Here is a 15,100-nt window from a genome sequence, read left to right as displayed (position 1 = left end):
AAGCCACTCCTTTGTTATTTTAGCTGTGTGCTTAGAGTCATTGTCTTGTTGGAAGGTGAACCTTCAGCCAAGTCTGAGGTCCATAGCACTCTGAATGAGGCTTTCATCCAGGATATCGCTGTACTTGGCCGCATTCATGTTTCCTTCAATGACAAGCAGTCGTCCTGTCCCTGCAGCTGAAAAACACCCCCATAGCATGATGCTACCACAGGGCCAGCTCCAGGTTTTTGTGGGCCCCGGGTAACAGAGTCTCAGTGGGCCCACATACCACGATTCATGATGCACAGATACGGAGGAGAAAAATAGATATACTACACAGGGCCTAGCCTTCCCCCTCATCCTTCACATAGGCAGATCCGTACACACAAAATACGCAGACATGCACACACACACACACACTACGCAGACGTGTACACACACAAAATATGCAGACATGCGCACACACATACAGTATGCAGACATGCACACACACAGTACGCAGACATGCACACACACACACAGTACGCAGACATGCACACACACAGTACGCAGACATACACACACACACAGTACGCAGACATGCACACACACATAGTACGCAGACATGCACACACAGTATGCAGACATGCACACACACAGTAGGCAGACATGTACACACACAGTGCGCAGACATGCACATGCACAGTACGCAGACATGCACACGCACAATACGCAGACATGCACACACATAGTACGCAGACATGCACACACACATAGTACGCAGACATGCACACACACAGTACGCAGACATGCACACACATAGTACGCAGACATGCACACACACAGTACGCAGACATGCACACACACAGTACGCAGACATGCACACACACACAGTACGCAGACATGCACACACACATAGTACGCAGACATGCACACACACATAGTACGCAGACATGCACACACATAGTACTCAGACATGCACACACACAGTACGCAGACATGTACATACATATATTTGAAGATAAATACACAACAATACAAAAATATATAGTCATACACACTGATATACACACAGATATGCACATCATACATGCATGCATACACAGACAGACACAAGCCTCACTCACCTCCCCCTGGCTTGTCGCTCATCAGGCTGCTCTGGCATGTGGCAATGGAGGGCGCGCTCTTTGATGGCCGTCAGACATGGCCGCACACAGTGCACTCTGCAGCTGCCTCTGCACACACACAGTACGCAGACATGCACACACACACAGTACGCAGACATGCACACACACACAGTACGCAGACATGCACACACACATAGTACGCAGACATGCACACACATAGTACTCAGACATGCACACACACAGTACGCAGACATGCACACACACAGTACACAGACATGCACACACACAGTACGAAGACATGCACACACACAGTACACAGACATGCGCACACACATAGTACGCAGACATGCACACACACATAGTACGCAGACATGCACACACACAGTACGCAGACATGCACACACAGTACGCAGACATGCACACACACAGTACGCAGACATGCACACACACAGTACGCAGACATGCACACACACAGTACGCAGACATGCACACACACAGTACGCAGACATGCACACACACATAGTACGCAGACATGCACACACACATAGTACGCAGACATGCACACACGCACAATATGGAGAGACGCACAGCACACACATACAGTAAAATACACAGATATACACACACAATACGCAGACATGCACACACACAATACGCAGATATGTACATACATATATTTGAAGCTAAATACACAAAAATACAAAAATATATACAGTCATACACACTGATATACACACAGATATGCACATCATACATGCATGCATACACAGACAGACACAAGCCTCACTCACCTCCCCCTGGCTTGTCGCTCATCAGGCTGCTCTGGCATGTGGCTATGGAGGGCGCGCTCTTTGATGGCCGTCAGACATGGCCGCACACAGTGCACTCTGCAGCTGCCTCTGCTACTAAATGATGCGGTCGGCCGGCACTGTGCCTTTAACTTTGCTTGTGTATCTGCCCGGCCACGTCATTACTACAGCTGCAGAGTGCACTGTGCGCGACCATGTTTGTTTAAGTGATGGCTGAGCTCAGTAGTGCCGAAGCTGCTGGGGGAGCGGCCAGGGCTCCCTTTTGTCCTGGCCACCAGTGGGCCCCCCATTTGGTCAGGGCCCCGGCAGTTGCCCAGGTACGCCGGGTGCTGACGCCGGCCCTGTGCTGCCACCACCATGTTTCACTGTTGGGATTGTATTGGGCAGGTGATGAGCAGTTTTCTCCATACATTCCGCCTAGAATTATCACCAAATAGGCCCATCTTCATCTCATTAGACCAGAGAATCTTATTTCTCATAGTCTGGGAGTCCTTCATGTGTTTTTTTAGCAAACTCTATGCGAGCTTTCATATGTATTGCACTGAGGAGACACTTCCGTTGGGCCACTCTTCCATAAAGGCCTGACTGGTGGAGGGCTACAGTGATAGTTGACTTTGTGGATCTTTCTCCCATCTCCCTACTGCATCTTCACCCAACCACTAATCATGAGTGGAGAAAAAGTTTTGGTGTTATCATTCATATTCTCTTAAAAAAGGCCAAGAAAGCAAAAATTCTCCCCGGGTATGTAAACTTTAGATCACAACTGTATCTAGCCTCTGTACTCACAATGCACAGACTGGAGCAGTTAACCTCGGGAACAGGGGTTGGGTGAGTAGTTTGTGTGTTTTTTTAAATATCATGAATTGAGGCATAATATCAAGCGAAGAGATGTTTGAGCTCTCATAATGAGTATGGCTGGTAGGGGCCATTATACTGAGTATGGGGCTGTGGCGGACTGTAAATGATTCCATACTGAGTGGGGGTCCTTATTTTGTGTAGAAGGTTGTGGTGGCCATAATTCTGTGAGGTGCTGTGGGGGCCTTTATCCTGTGTGGGTGCCATCATACTGTGTGGGAGACCTCATTCTGAGTTAAATGGGCATACAGGAGAACAAATTCCTTGTGATTAGTCAGGTAGGGATAAATAAGTGAGAAATACAGACCTTTGGTCTATCTGGTGCAGTCCTGAATTGAAGTAGCGTTGTGTGCCAGGAGGGAGACATTAGATAGTACGTTTGAAGGAAAGCAAAGATATAATGGCAGTGAGAATCTGGACTTCAAGCAGAGAGAATAGCGGAAACAAAGAGTAGGGAGTGGTTCTTAGCTCAGGTTTGCTGGACTATTTGGCTTATAACAGAAGTTATGTACCGCCACATGTAACCAGAAAGGTCCTGACTCTGCATAATGCAGGTTTGGTTTTGTTTGTTTCCATAACCAGTGTGAACATGCTTTTACACCATGCATGCTTTCAAGTCCTACTCCGGCAAAGTTTTCTGGGGGTTTTTTTTATAATGCAGAAGAAGCATTCATACAGTGTTGTGCCTCCTATCTGATGTATATGATATATATACAGTGCCTTGCGAAAGTATTCAGCCCCCTGGAACTTTTCAACCTTTTCCCACATATCATGCTTCAAACATAAAGATACCAAATGTAAATTTTTGGTGAAGAATCAACAACAAGTGGAACACAATTGTGAAGTTGAACGAAATTTATTGGCTGTTTAAAATTTTTGTGGAAATTCAAAAACTGAAAAGTGGGGCGTGCAATATTATTCGGCCCCTTTAACGAAATACTTTGTTGCTCCACCTTTTGCTGCGATTACAGCTGCAAGTCGCTTGGGGTATGTCTCTATCAGTTTTGTACATCGAGAGACTGAAATTCTTGCCCATTCTTCCTTGGCAAACAGCTCGAGCTCAGTGAGGTTTGATGGAGATCGCTTGTGAACAGCCGTTTTCATCTTTTTCCACAGATTCTCGATTGGATTGAGGTCTGGACTTTGACTTGGCCATTCTAACACCTGGATACGTTTATTTGTGAACCATTCCATTGTAGATTTTGCTTTATGTTTTGGATCATTGTCTTGTTGGAAGACAAATCTCCATCCCAGTCTCAGGTCTTTTGCAGACTCCAGCAGGTTTTCTTCAAGAATGGTCCAGTATTTGGCTCCATCCATCTTCCCATCAATTGTTACCATCTTCCCTGTCCCTGCTGAAGTAAAGCAGGCCCAAACCATGATGCTGCCACCACCATGTTTGACAGTGGGGATGGTGTGTTCAGGGTGATGAGCTGTGTTGCCTTTACGCCAAACATATCGTTTGGCATTGTTGCCAAAAAGTTCGATTTTGGTTTCATCTGACCAGAGCATCTTCTTCCACATGTTTGGTGTGTCTCCCAAGTGGCTTGTTGCAAACTTTAAATGACACATTTTATGGATATCTTTGAGAAATGGCTTTCTTCTTGCTGCTCTTCCATAAAGGCCAGATTTTTGCAGTGTACAACTGATTGGTATCCTATGGACAGACTGTCCCACCTCAGCTGTAGATCTCTGCAGTTCATCCAGAGTGATTATGGGCCTCTTGGCTGCATTTATGATCAGTCCTTGTTTGAGATGAAAGTTTGGAGGGATGGCCGGGTCTTGGTAGATTTGCAGTGTTATGATACTCCTTCCATTTCAATATGATCGCTTGCACAGTGCTCCTTGGGATGTTTAAAGTTTTGGAAATCATTTTGTGTCCAAATCCGGCTTTAAACTTCTCCACAACAGTATCACGGACCTGCCTGTTGTGTTCCTTGGTCTTCATGATGCTCTCTGTGCTTCAAACAGAACCCTGAGACTATCACAGATCAGGTGCATTTATACAGAGACTTGATTACACACAGGTGGATTATATTCATCATCGTTAGGCATTTACGACAACATTGGATCATTGGCCTAAAGTTATGTATGAGAAGGAGGCCTTTAGGCAACTATATAACACAGTTTGCTACAAAAAACTGACCTTTAATCCCTTGTCGGCCTTCAGTGCACAACTGGATGATATTCTAGATACTGCTGTCGCTGGTGACATCATTACTAAGGAATTATCCTTGGCACTTCGTGTCAGTGAACCTACCGTCTCTACCTTTTATCTCCTTCCCAAGGTGCATAAGGATACCAGGGTACCACCTGGCAGACCTATTATCTCTGGGAATGGGAACTTCCTTGAGAAAGTAAATCAGTGGATAGACTTTCATCTCCAACCTCTGGTCTCTAATTTGCTCTCTTGTTTGAGGGACACTGGTGATCTTCTCAAGAAGGTTGATTCAGTCCATTTGGACGTGGATACAATCTTAATGACGGCTGACGTCGAATCCTTATACACAAGCATCAAACATAGGGACGGTTTAAATGCTGTACGTTTTTTCCTCGATTTATCTGGCTCCTCCTCTGATTTTGGTAAACTTTTGTTGGAGTTACTTGAATTTGCTTTGACCCACAATTTTTTTGTTTTTAAGGGGTCCTTCTTCCTGCAGCTCCAAGGAACAGCCATGGGGGCGGCCTTTGCGCCCTCCTATGCTAACCTGTTCCTTGGGCTGTGGGAGAGGGACCTCTTCCTGTCAGATCGGGGGTCGTCAATGGACCGGGCCCTTTTTTGGGCCTGCTACATTGACGACATACTCATGATCTGGCAGGGATCCCCTCAAGAATTGGTCACACTCATGGAGGAATTGAATATCAATGATTTGAATATTCATCTTACATATCATTGGAACAGGGAGTCTGTGGAATTCCTGGATGTCACTCTCAAGAAGGACCAACTCGGTTTCTTACAAACCGATCTGTTCCGGAAACCGACATCCACGAATTCCTTATTGCATGCATCATCATGTCATCCTCCACATGTCGTCAGAGCTGTACCGGTGGGGCAGTTCCTCCGTTTGCGGAGGATCTGCTCCACCGAGTCAGACTTTGAGCGACAGGCCAAAGAGCTTCAGATGCGATTCCTTGGTAGGGGATACAGTAAACGGTCTATCAAGAAAGCCTACAATAGGGCAAAATCTGCCCCTCGTGAGTCTCTGGTCTATAATCAGTTATCCAGTCGCTCTAGGCAATCTGATAGACAAATACGATTTGTGACCAATTTCAATTCTCAGGCATATAAAATTCGTGAGGCCCTATCCAAAGCCTGGCCAATTCTTCAGGTAGATAAAACTATCTCTAAAATTCTACCAGATCGTCCTCTTATCTCCTTTAGGCGTGCTGGGAACCTCAAAGATCATCTTACGAGGAGTCATTATGAGGGGATACCTAGGGTCACTTTTCTTCATAATGCCTCCCCCCGTTTTGGCTCCTCACCTTGTGGCCACTGCGTGGCGTGTCCCAACATGGATCGGACCCAGGTTTTCTCCGACTCTAGTGGAGAAAAAACATTTGACATTAAGAAAATGATAAATTGTACAACACGTTGGGTTATTTATTATGCCACATGCCCATGTGGCCTAATATATATAGGTCTTACATCACGTTACTTCAAAATCCGTATACGCGAGCATGTACGTGGAATCGAGGCGGCTGCCGATCCTAAAATAGATAGTACAAAACTAACAACACTCCCTAGACATTTTAGGGAACATCACGGTTGTGATGGTAAATTAATTAGATTTAGAGGTATTGGTTGCCTGGATATTGGTATTAGGGGTGGTAAATTAACAACTAGGCTTGCACGTCTAGAGGCAAAATGGATTTGGACTCTGCAGACACTTCATCCCCTTGGCCTTAATGAGTATCTGAGCTTCGTCCCATTTCTGTGATCATCTGACTGTCGAGCGCTCTTGCTGATAACCTATTTTTTACCCAACGCCTTTTAATCTTTTTATCTGTTTTTTAGTTCTTGTGTATTTAGGCTGGTCTTCTGGCCATTTCCGTGATGTCCTTTCCATCCATGCTGCATATTTTTTGGAGAAGGTCACCTGTGGAGGTAGAAGATAAAGGAATATGAGAGAGAAAGAAGAAGAAAAAAGAGAAAAAAGAGTAAAGTGTCTGAACATAAGTGAAAATTGTCTCACTACTACCATCTAGTGGATATTCCCTGTATGGCACTTGAATTAGGAAGACTCTTTGAGAGTTATCATTGTATTATCTCCATACATGGACTTTTTTATATGGGTATTTCTCCTTTTTTCTACTCTTTATTATGAAACATATGTTCTGTATTAATGAGTATGCCATATATGTTTGATTGAAATATAACATGCACTTATATGATACAAAATAATGTTTTGTCATTCTGTATGGTTTTATTTATTATTTACTATTGTTCTATGTCTATGTATGTGAATGGTAACTCCCTGTATTATGAGAATTGCCTTTTGTCTGATTACGCCCTTTATCATAGATCGTTGTGTTCTCCTTTTCTTTTTCTTCTTCTTTCATTCCCCCCTTTATTCCTCCCCCTCACCTCCTAAGTTGCTTCCGTATTCAACGGTGTTTTGTGCATGTGCCCGCCGGCTGTGTTATTGGTGAATGGCGACCCAGGGTTTGTTGTGGGCGGACCACGTGGGGCCCCACGTGTACCGACCCGCATGACCTGGATGGCGCCATCTCCCTGTACTGCGTCGGCGGTTGCTGGGACACGTACGGTCACTTCCGGGTTACGGCCGATATTCATTTCCGGGGTCTTGCCTACTTATACAGCACATTTTCTATCTTGCACTATGTGCCCCCTGACGAAGGATTCCGAAACGCGCGTCGGGGCGGACACCGGGATCCGGCACCTGCTAAACACTATACCTGGGTGATGTATTAATTGATTATTCTTTTCACCTACTAAAGTCCCGCGCTATTTCATGCTATACCGGCTTGTATATTTATTTTAACGTTGTAGTTTGAGGGACTTAATAACTTTTTAGGTGGATTAACGTAAAACTAGTCATGTAACCCTGCTGGTTTTGTAAATCTTACCCGATATGCTGATTGCTGATTGCTATACCAATATTTTTCTGCTATGGGTCGGCAGCTGTTTTTTCCTGGTGTCCTGTGTATTTGTTGTTTTTAGATAATTGTTGGGTGATTATGTTGTCACCATTGCCTCTTTATCTTGCACTTTAATAAAGCAATTTTACTAAAAGACATAAGGTTATCTCTTTGGATTCATTTCCTCCTCCCCCTCTCGCATGTTGTTTATGATAACTGTCTTAATCCAATATTAGGGCAAAATTAATCCTCACTGGGAGTTATTGTTATTTGATACATATATAATTTAATCTTCCCAGATGATATACTATAGGTATTGTTTGCCGCTGGTTACCCCTTTCTTTTCTCAATCCACAATGAACTTCTGGAGTGAGTTCACTGCACTGAAAGTAAAGGGGCCGAATAATATTGCACGCCCCACTTTTCAGTTTTTGAATTTCCACAAAAATTTAAAATAACCAATAAATTTCAATCAACTTCACAATTGTGTTCCACTTGTTGATTCTTCACCAAAAATTTACATTTGGTATCTTCATGTTTGAAGCATGATATGTAGGAAATGGTTGAAAAGTTCCAGGGAGCCGAATATTTTTTCAAGGCACTGTATATAATTGTTTTTTTTTCCTTTTGGGGGGCCTTTGCTGTCAGACCTGTGATTTATGTGTACTCCACAGTGTATAGGATAATAGGGTATAATAAAATTGTTATGGGCATGACTTAACTAACATTGTTGACTCCATATAGTGACAGATATTTCTTGTTGCTAAAGCTGTGATTTTTTTTTCACGTTTAACCCTTTTTTTTAAACCCCTCTGATTAGTGCGATCATACAACATATAAGCCTCGGATGGCTCGGGTGATGCACTGTACTACTGTAGTGCCGGGTATCATCACTGTCTGTCAGTGTAATACTAACGGCCCCATACACATGAGATAAGTGTTGGCTGAATGATCATTTGGCAGACGGCCATCTCACCCGACTCCCCCATACACACAAATATTCCAGCTTTCCTGTGGTCTGTATGAGAGAGTCGCCCCTAGACTCCTCTGGCAGAGGATTATCTACAGGAAGAACACACAGATTAGCCTCTGAAATTCAGGATACCAAATCCTTCTCTGCCCTGACATCATCTGTCGGGAGGCCCCCAAATGCATTATATAGTCGCTCAAAGCCCCTGAAATCAGTGCTTTCAAGTAACTTTAGCCTAATATGTATGGAAGGGTTAAAAGGTAACTTATTGGACGCTGCCTCTGGCCCGGCCTAATAGACCTTCGTACATTGCAGGCCCAGACACCATTATTAGCCATGTAAGTATCGTAGTAACAAGGCCGCCCCATACTATCGAGTACTTGCAGGAGGAGGGGCATTCAGCTAGACTCTGTCACACCTTCTTAGATGCCATGTTTGATTTTCACAGCAGCAAGTGGTTAATCTGCCAGGGTTCTTGTTGCAGTTGCCATCCATCTATGTTCTGGGGCCCAAAGGGGTTCATTTTTTAATAAAAACAAATGTTTAACATATTAAAAAATAATAAAATGTGTCTTCTGCTTTTTTAGTTTTTTTTTCTTTTTACAAAAAATCTTGGAGCTAATTTTCTTTTGAAACATTTTAATATCTGCTTTTTTTTCCTGGAGTTTTTCTTGTAATATAAGAAAACATAAGGCCAGAAACACCATAAAACACTGTACATGGAGACTTTGGTATCAGATAATTTCTGTCCTCAGTGTAGCAAAAAATTAATTATAAAAGTCTCAAACTTCTGTGTGTGAATCAGACATGAGATCTAACGTGATAGTAGATTACAGTGCGGGGAAGATGGGAAACCTTCATATAGACGGCCGGTGGTGATGGACTCAGTGACGGACTCTGGACAAATATGTTTCTAGAGCCGTAGTAGAAGATGAAGATGTCGTCCTCATCATGAAGTAGTTATTTCTCCTGTCACGTGTAATGAATATCTCCTGCAGTATTGCTAATGCCGATTCCAGTGTCGGTAAATGAGACGAGAATTAGGGTATGTGCACACGTATCTGTGAGGGCTGCGGATTTTTCTGCAGCGGATTTGATAAATCAGCAGGGCAAAAGCACTGCTTTTTACCTGCGGATTTATTGCGGATTTACAACGGATTTACTGCCTTTTTTGTGCGGATTCCACTGGGGTTTTACGCCTGCGGTTTTCTATTATGGAGCAGATGTAAAACCGCTGCGGATTCCGCACAAAGAATTGACATGCTGCGGAATGTAAACCGCTGCGTTTCCGTGCTGTTTTTTCCGCAGCATGTGCACTGCGGATTGCGTTTCCCATAGGTTTACATTGTACTGTAAACGCATGCAAAACTACTGCGGATCCGCAGCTGCGGAAATGCTGCGGATCCTCAGCAAAATCAGCAGCGTGTGCACATAGCCTTAGCGTTATGGAAGATGAGTCTATGAGAAATGTATTCAGCTGCCGACTCCGAGGAAGAGACTGCTTGTTTTCTGTGGCCTAAAATATATAGGTTTTATTAGTAGATGTAAAGAAGAAAACTAAATACTGTAAAATAATAAATCTCCTCCTATGTTTCCCTTATTGTCTCCAGTAATTGTATTATTACACAGGATTTTTATGATGTTACATCGGCTCATCTTCTTCTCATTCAGGTCTCTACAATATCGGATCCTCTCAGTGAAGATCTTCTATATAAGAGAATTTTCCTGATTTACCCATCAAAGATGGATATGGACAGAGACAAGATGGCGGAGAGGATATTACACCTCACCCTAGAGATCCTCTTCCGGCTTACTGGAGAGGTGAGAGATTCTGATGACGTCACATTACATCATTCTTATCTATGGCAATAACAGATTGATAGAACTGGAGAGGTGAGGACTCTGGAAATGTCTGTAGTGAGATTTATTAATGTGTCTCTCCATAATCAGGATTACACAGTAGTGAAGAAGACCTCCGGTGAGTGCTGTCAGGACCCTGTGTCTGAGGGATGCGGAAGACCCCTGAGCCCAATCACGGGGCCTCCACCTCACCCCCTGATACATGAGGATATCAATGACCAGAAGATCCTAGAACTCATCTACAAGATGATTGAGCTGCTGACTGGAGAGGTAACACTGCTGGGAATGCTGGACATTATACAGTAACGCTATGAAGGGATCGGGGGGATGACGGTATCATTGTATGTGTCAGGTTCCTATAAGGTGTCAGGATGTCGCTGTCTATTTTTCCATGAAGGAGTGGGAGTATTTAGAAGGACACAGAGATCTGTACAAGGATGTCATGATGGTGGTTCTCCAGCCCCTCACATCACCAGGTAATAGACAGGATGAAATACAGAACTAAATACTCGTGGCCTATAATTATCTGTATGTAAAGAATGAATTCAGTCCCTGTATGTGTTTCCTCCAGATCTATCCAGTAAGAGGACAACACCAGAGATATATCCCCATCATCTTCCACAGGACTGTAAACAAGAAGATCCCAATGCTCCTCAGGATCATCAGGTAGATGGAGAGAAGGTGTCATGAGATCTCCCCTATGATGTGTAGATGGCTGTGAAGGTTTTGTGCTCAGTCTTGTTTTATCCACCAGTATTATATGTTTTATACTTGTGGAATGAGAACTGTGGAGATGGCAGGATGAGAGCTGATCATAGATGTGACTTCTCCATCTGTCGGTGACTTTTACAATATTTGTTTCAGGGTAAAGATCAGACCCATACTAATACTGCAGAGACATATGTGAGGGGTGATGAGTGGTGTAAAGTGGAGATTCCTATATATGAATACCCAGGTGAGTAGTAACCACTAAATGCAGAGAAGTCATAGATTGTTCTCGGTCACCAGCTGTAGCTGCTTTATCAGTGGTGTAGTCCGGCCGTATTGCCATTCTCCTCCACCCAAAACTGTTCAAATGACTTTGGGCATTGAAAGCCATTTTATAACGAACTTACCTTACCACCTGGGGGATCCTCATACCCCCTGAGTTTAGGAGATGCTGACCTTTACCTGCCCAGGTCTGTAAACTACAAAGCCAAATTACAGCGTACATAGAATGCTATTAAGTTAGAAAATCACTTGAAGAAAAGTATTATGATGGGCCTGTAAGAGAAAGCGGAGGGTAATGATGCTGTTGGCCTCCTCGATCCCTGATATCTTATTGGATGAATCTGTCTTCTCTTCCCTTTGTGCTGCTGAATGTGCTCATATGGTCCCTACAAGACCAGGTCCAGTCTTTCTGGCCAAACTTTGCTTTTATGGTCGAAAAAAGTTAAATGTGCAGTGAGGGAAAAGTGTGAATTTCTGTACAATAACAACAGAGTTTCCATTTATCCAGAATTTTCAATATGTATTAAAACTTCTCGGTGGTTTATACCGTTTAATGGCTAACTGAAAAGATGGTAACAAAGTGCAAGATTTCGAGACTACTCAGGTCTCTTTATCAGGCATAAACTGCCTGATGAAGAGGCCTGAGTAGTCTCGAAAGCTTGCACTTTGTTACCATCTTTTCAGTTAGCCATTAAAAGGTATCAACCACTGAGGACTCTCAATTCCAAATATTTTTCTATCTACTGGCTAACACGGTATATATATCTTTCCTGTATTAAAACTTCCTAATTTCAAGGAAGATTGTGAAAAACTACAGGAAAAACAGTACACCTATGCCATGATATATCTTTAAGCTCTGTGTGGCTGATGGCTGTAATATACATTTATTCACACCTGCAAGAGATGTGTTAGTATGGCTTGAGCCCTGGTTTCATGGATTCACTCCACGTCATAAATTACATAGTTTTCAATCCTAAGGAATTCGGATTACTGCACAATCTCTCCTGAAATTGGAAGCAATATTATTTTCTCTAATCTTCTGGTCAGGACTCATAGTAGTTCCAATGGTCCACCATAAATGAGTGCAACTCCGGTTTACTATTGGAGCTCTCCCCTCATACATACGATGTTGTGGGGGAAGTAACTTTTGTTTATTATATGTCTTATTTTTTACCTGTTATTATTATTATTTATTTATACAGCACCATTGATTCCATGGTGCTGTACATGAGAAGGGGTTACATATAAATTACAGATATCACTTACAGTAGACAAACTTACAATGACAGACTGATACAGAGGGGCGAGGACCATGCTCTTGCGGGCTTACATTCTACAGGATGGTGGGGAAGGAGAAAATAGGTTGAGGGTTGCAGGAGCTCCGGTGTTGGTGAGGCGGTAGCTTCGGTAGTGGTGAGGAGGCAGCGAGGTCAGTGCAGGCTGTAGGCTTTCCTGAAGAGGTGGGTTTTCAGGTTCCATCTGAAGGATCCGAATGTGGTTGATAGTCAGACGTGTTGGGGCAAAGAATTCCAGAGGATGGGGGATATTTGGGAGAAGTCTTGAAGGCGGTTGGGTGATGAGCGAATAAGTGTGGAGGAGAGAAGGAGGTCTTGGGAGGATTGGAGATTACATGAGGGAAGATATCGGGAGATTAGTTCAGAGATATATGGAGGAGACACGTTATGGATGACTTTGTAGGTTAGTATTAGTAATTTGAACTGGATACGCTGAGGGAATGGGAGCCAGTGAAGAGATTTGGAGAGGAAGGAAGTGGAGGAGTATCGAGGAGAGAAATGAATTAGTCGGGCAGCAGAGTTAAGGATGGACTGGAGAGGTGCAAGGGTGTTAGCTGGGAGGCCAGAGAAAAGGATGTTGCAGTAGTCAAGGCGGGAGATGATGAGGGCATGCACAAGCATTTTAGTAGATTGACGGTTGAAGAAAGGACAGATTCTGGAGATATTTTTGAGCTGGAGGCGACAGGAGGTGGAAAGAGCTTGGATGTGTGGTTTAAAGGCCCGGGCAGAGTCAAGGGTTACTCTGAGGCAACGGACTTTGGGTACGGGGGGAAGCATGATGTCGTTAATTGCGATAGATAGGCCAGGTAAGGAAGATCTATGAGATGGAGGAAAGATGATGAGTTCAGATTTGTCCACATTGAGTTTGAGAAAGCGAGAGGAGAAGAAGGAGGATATGGCTGATAGTCACTTCGGGATTCTGGACAGCAGAGAGATGACATCTGGGCCAGAAAGGTAGATCTGAGTGTCATCAGCATAAAGGTTGTACTGGAGTCCATAGGACATAATGAGTTGTCAAGTGTATAGATTGAGAAGAGTAAGGGTCCTAGAACAGAGCCTTGGAGGACTCCAACAGAGAGAGGGTGGGATGAAGAGGTAGTGTGGGAGTGTGAGAGACGCTGAATGTACAGTTGGAAAGGTATGAGGAGATCCAGGATAGGTCGAGGTCTTTGATGCCAAAAGAGGAAAGGATCTGTATTAGGAGGCCGTGGTCAACTGTGTCGAAAGCAGAGGACATGTCTAGAAGGAGGAATACTGAGTATTGTCCGTTAGCTTTGGCTGTAAGTATGTCATTAGTCATTTTGGTCAGGGCTGTCTCAGTTGAGTGATGGGGATGGTAACCAGATTGTAGATTGTAAAAGAGCAAGTTAGATGACAGGTGGGAGGAAAGTTCGGCTTGGACGTGCTGCTCCAGAAGTTTGGAAGCGAATGGGAGCAGTGATTTTGGGCGATAGCTGGACATAGCAGTTGGATCAAGGGTTGGCTTTTTAAGGATAGGGTTGATTGTGGCATGTTTGAAAGCAGAAGGGAAGGCGTCAGAAGGTAGTGATAGGTTGAAGAGGTGGGTTAGAGATGAAATAAGAGTGGTGGTGAGGTTGGGGAGGAGGTGGGATAGGATGGGGTCGAGTGCACAGGTGGTGAGGTGCGATTTGGAGAGGAGGCAGTTAAGCCTCCCTTCAGTGATGTTGGATAGGGAGGTTATGGGGTTTGGGCATTGGTCTGGTATACAAAGGGGTTGTGGTGGTTGAACAATGAAGACTTGCCTTGTTTGGTCGATCTTATTTTTAAAGTGTGTGGCAAAGTCCTCAGCAAAGATGAGGGGGCAGTGGGGGGCGGAGGAGGGAGTTAAAGGTTTTGAATAACTGTTTGGGGTTGTAGGAAAGGGAAGATACACTAGGGTTGTGAAGTAGGCCTGTTTAGTAGAGGTGAGAGCAGATTCATTCTGTTCATTCTGTATGATAGTTTGATTGATTGTGGTGGGTTTGTCCTGCCTCACTTATGTGAGTCTGTAACTCCCTGAGTGTTAAAAAAAAATCTCTCCATCACCCCTTCCAAATGCCTAAGATCTAAATTTAAAGTGAACCTGTCAGCAGGATTGTGCACAGCAACCTACACACAGTATCAGGTCAGCACCGT

The 15,100-nt window shown here is 43.9% G+C and overlaps 2 protein-coding genes across 3 annotated transcripts in view; one reads left to right on the top strand and one right to left on the bottom strand.

The window, feature by feature from the left end:
* Positions 1-15,100, bottom strand: part of LOC143766334 (uncharacterized) — a 617,908-nt gene that overhangs the window by 182,071 nt on the left and 420,737 nt on the right.
* The window catches only part of LOC143766330 (uncharacterized), a 1,024,462-nt gene that overhangs the window by 739,650 nt on the left and 269,712 nt on the right, over positions 1-15,100 (top strand). The window contains exons 1-2 of one of the 3 annotated variants that reach the window (XM_077253922.1): positions 10,494-10,640; positions 10,770-10,949. The exons of the other annotated variants lie outside the window; for them this stretch is intronic. Coding sequence (XP_077110037.1) covers positions 10,563-10,640; positions 10,770-10,949 — 258 coding nt within the window. The 5' untranslated portion in view covers positions 10,494-10,562. Of the gene's footprint in view, positions 1-10,493; positions 10,641-10,769; positions 10,950-15,100 lie in introns of those variants that run through there. 3 annotated transcript variants of the gene reach the window in all.

The sequence above is a fragment of the Ranitomeya variabilis genome, chromosome 4 (assembly GCF_051348905.1).
Source record: "Ranitomeya variabilis isolate aRanVar5 chromosome 4, aRanVar5.hap1, whole genome shotgun sequence".
In the NCBI taxonomy this organism is placed as follows: domain Eukaryota; kingdom Metazoa; phylum Chordata; class Amphibia; order Anura; family Dendrobatidae; genus Ranitomeya; species Ranitomeya variabilis.
This window is presented reverse-complemented; position numbering and strand designations above follow the sequence as displayed.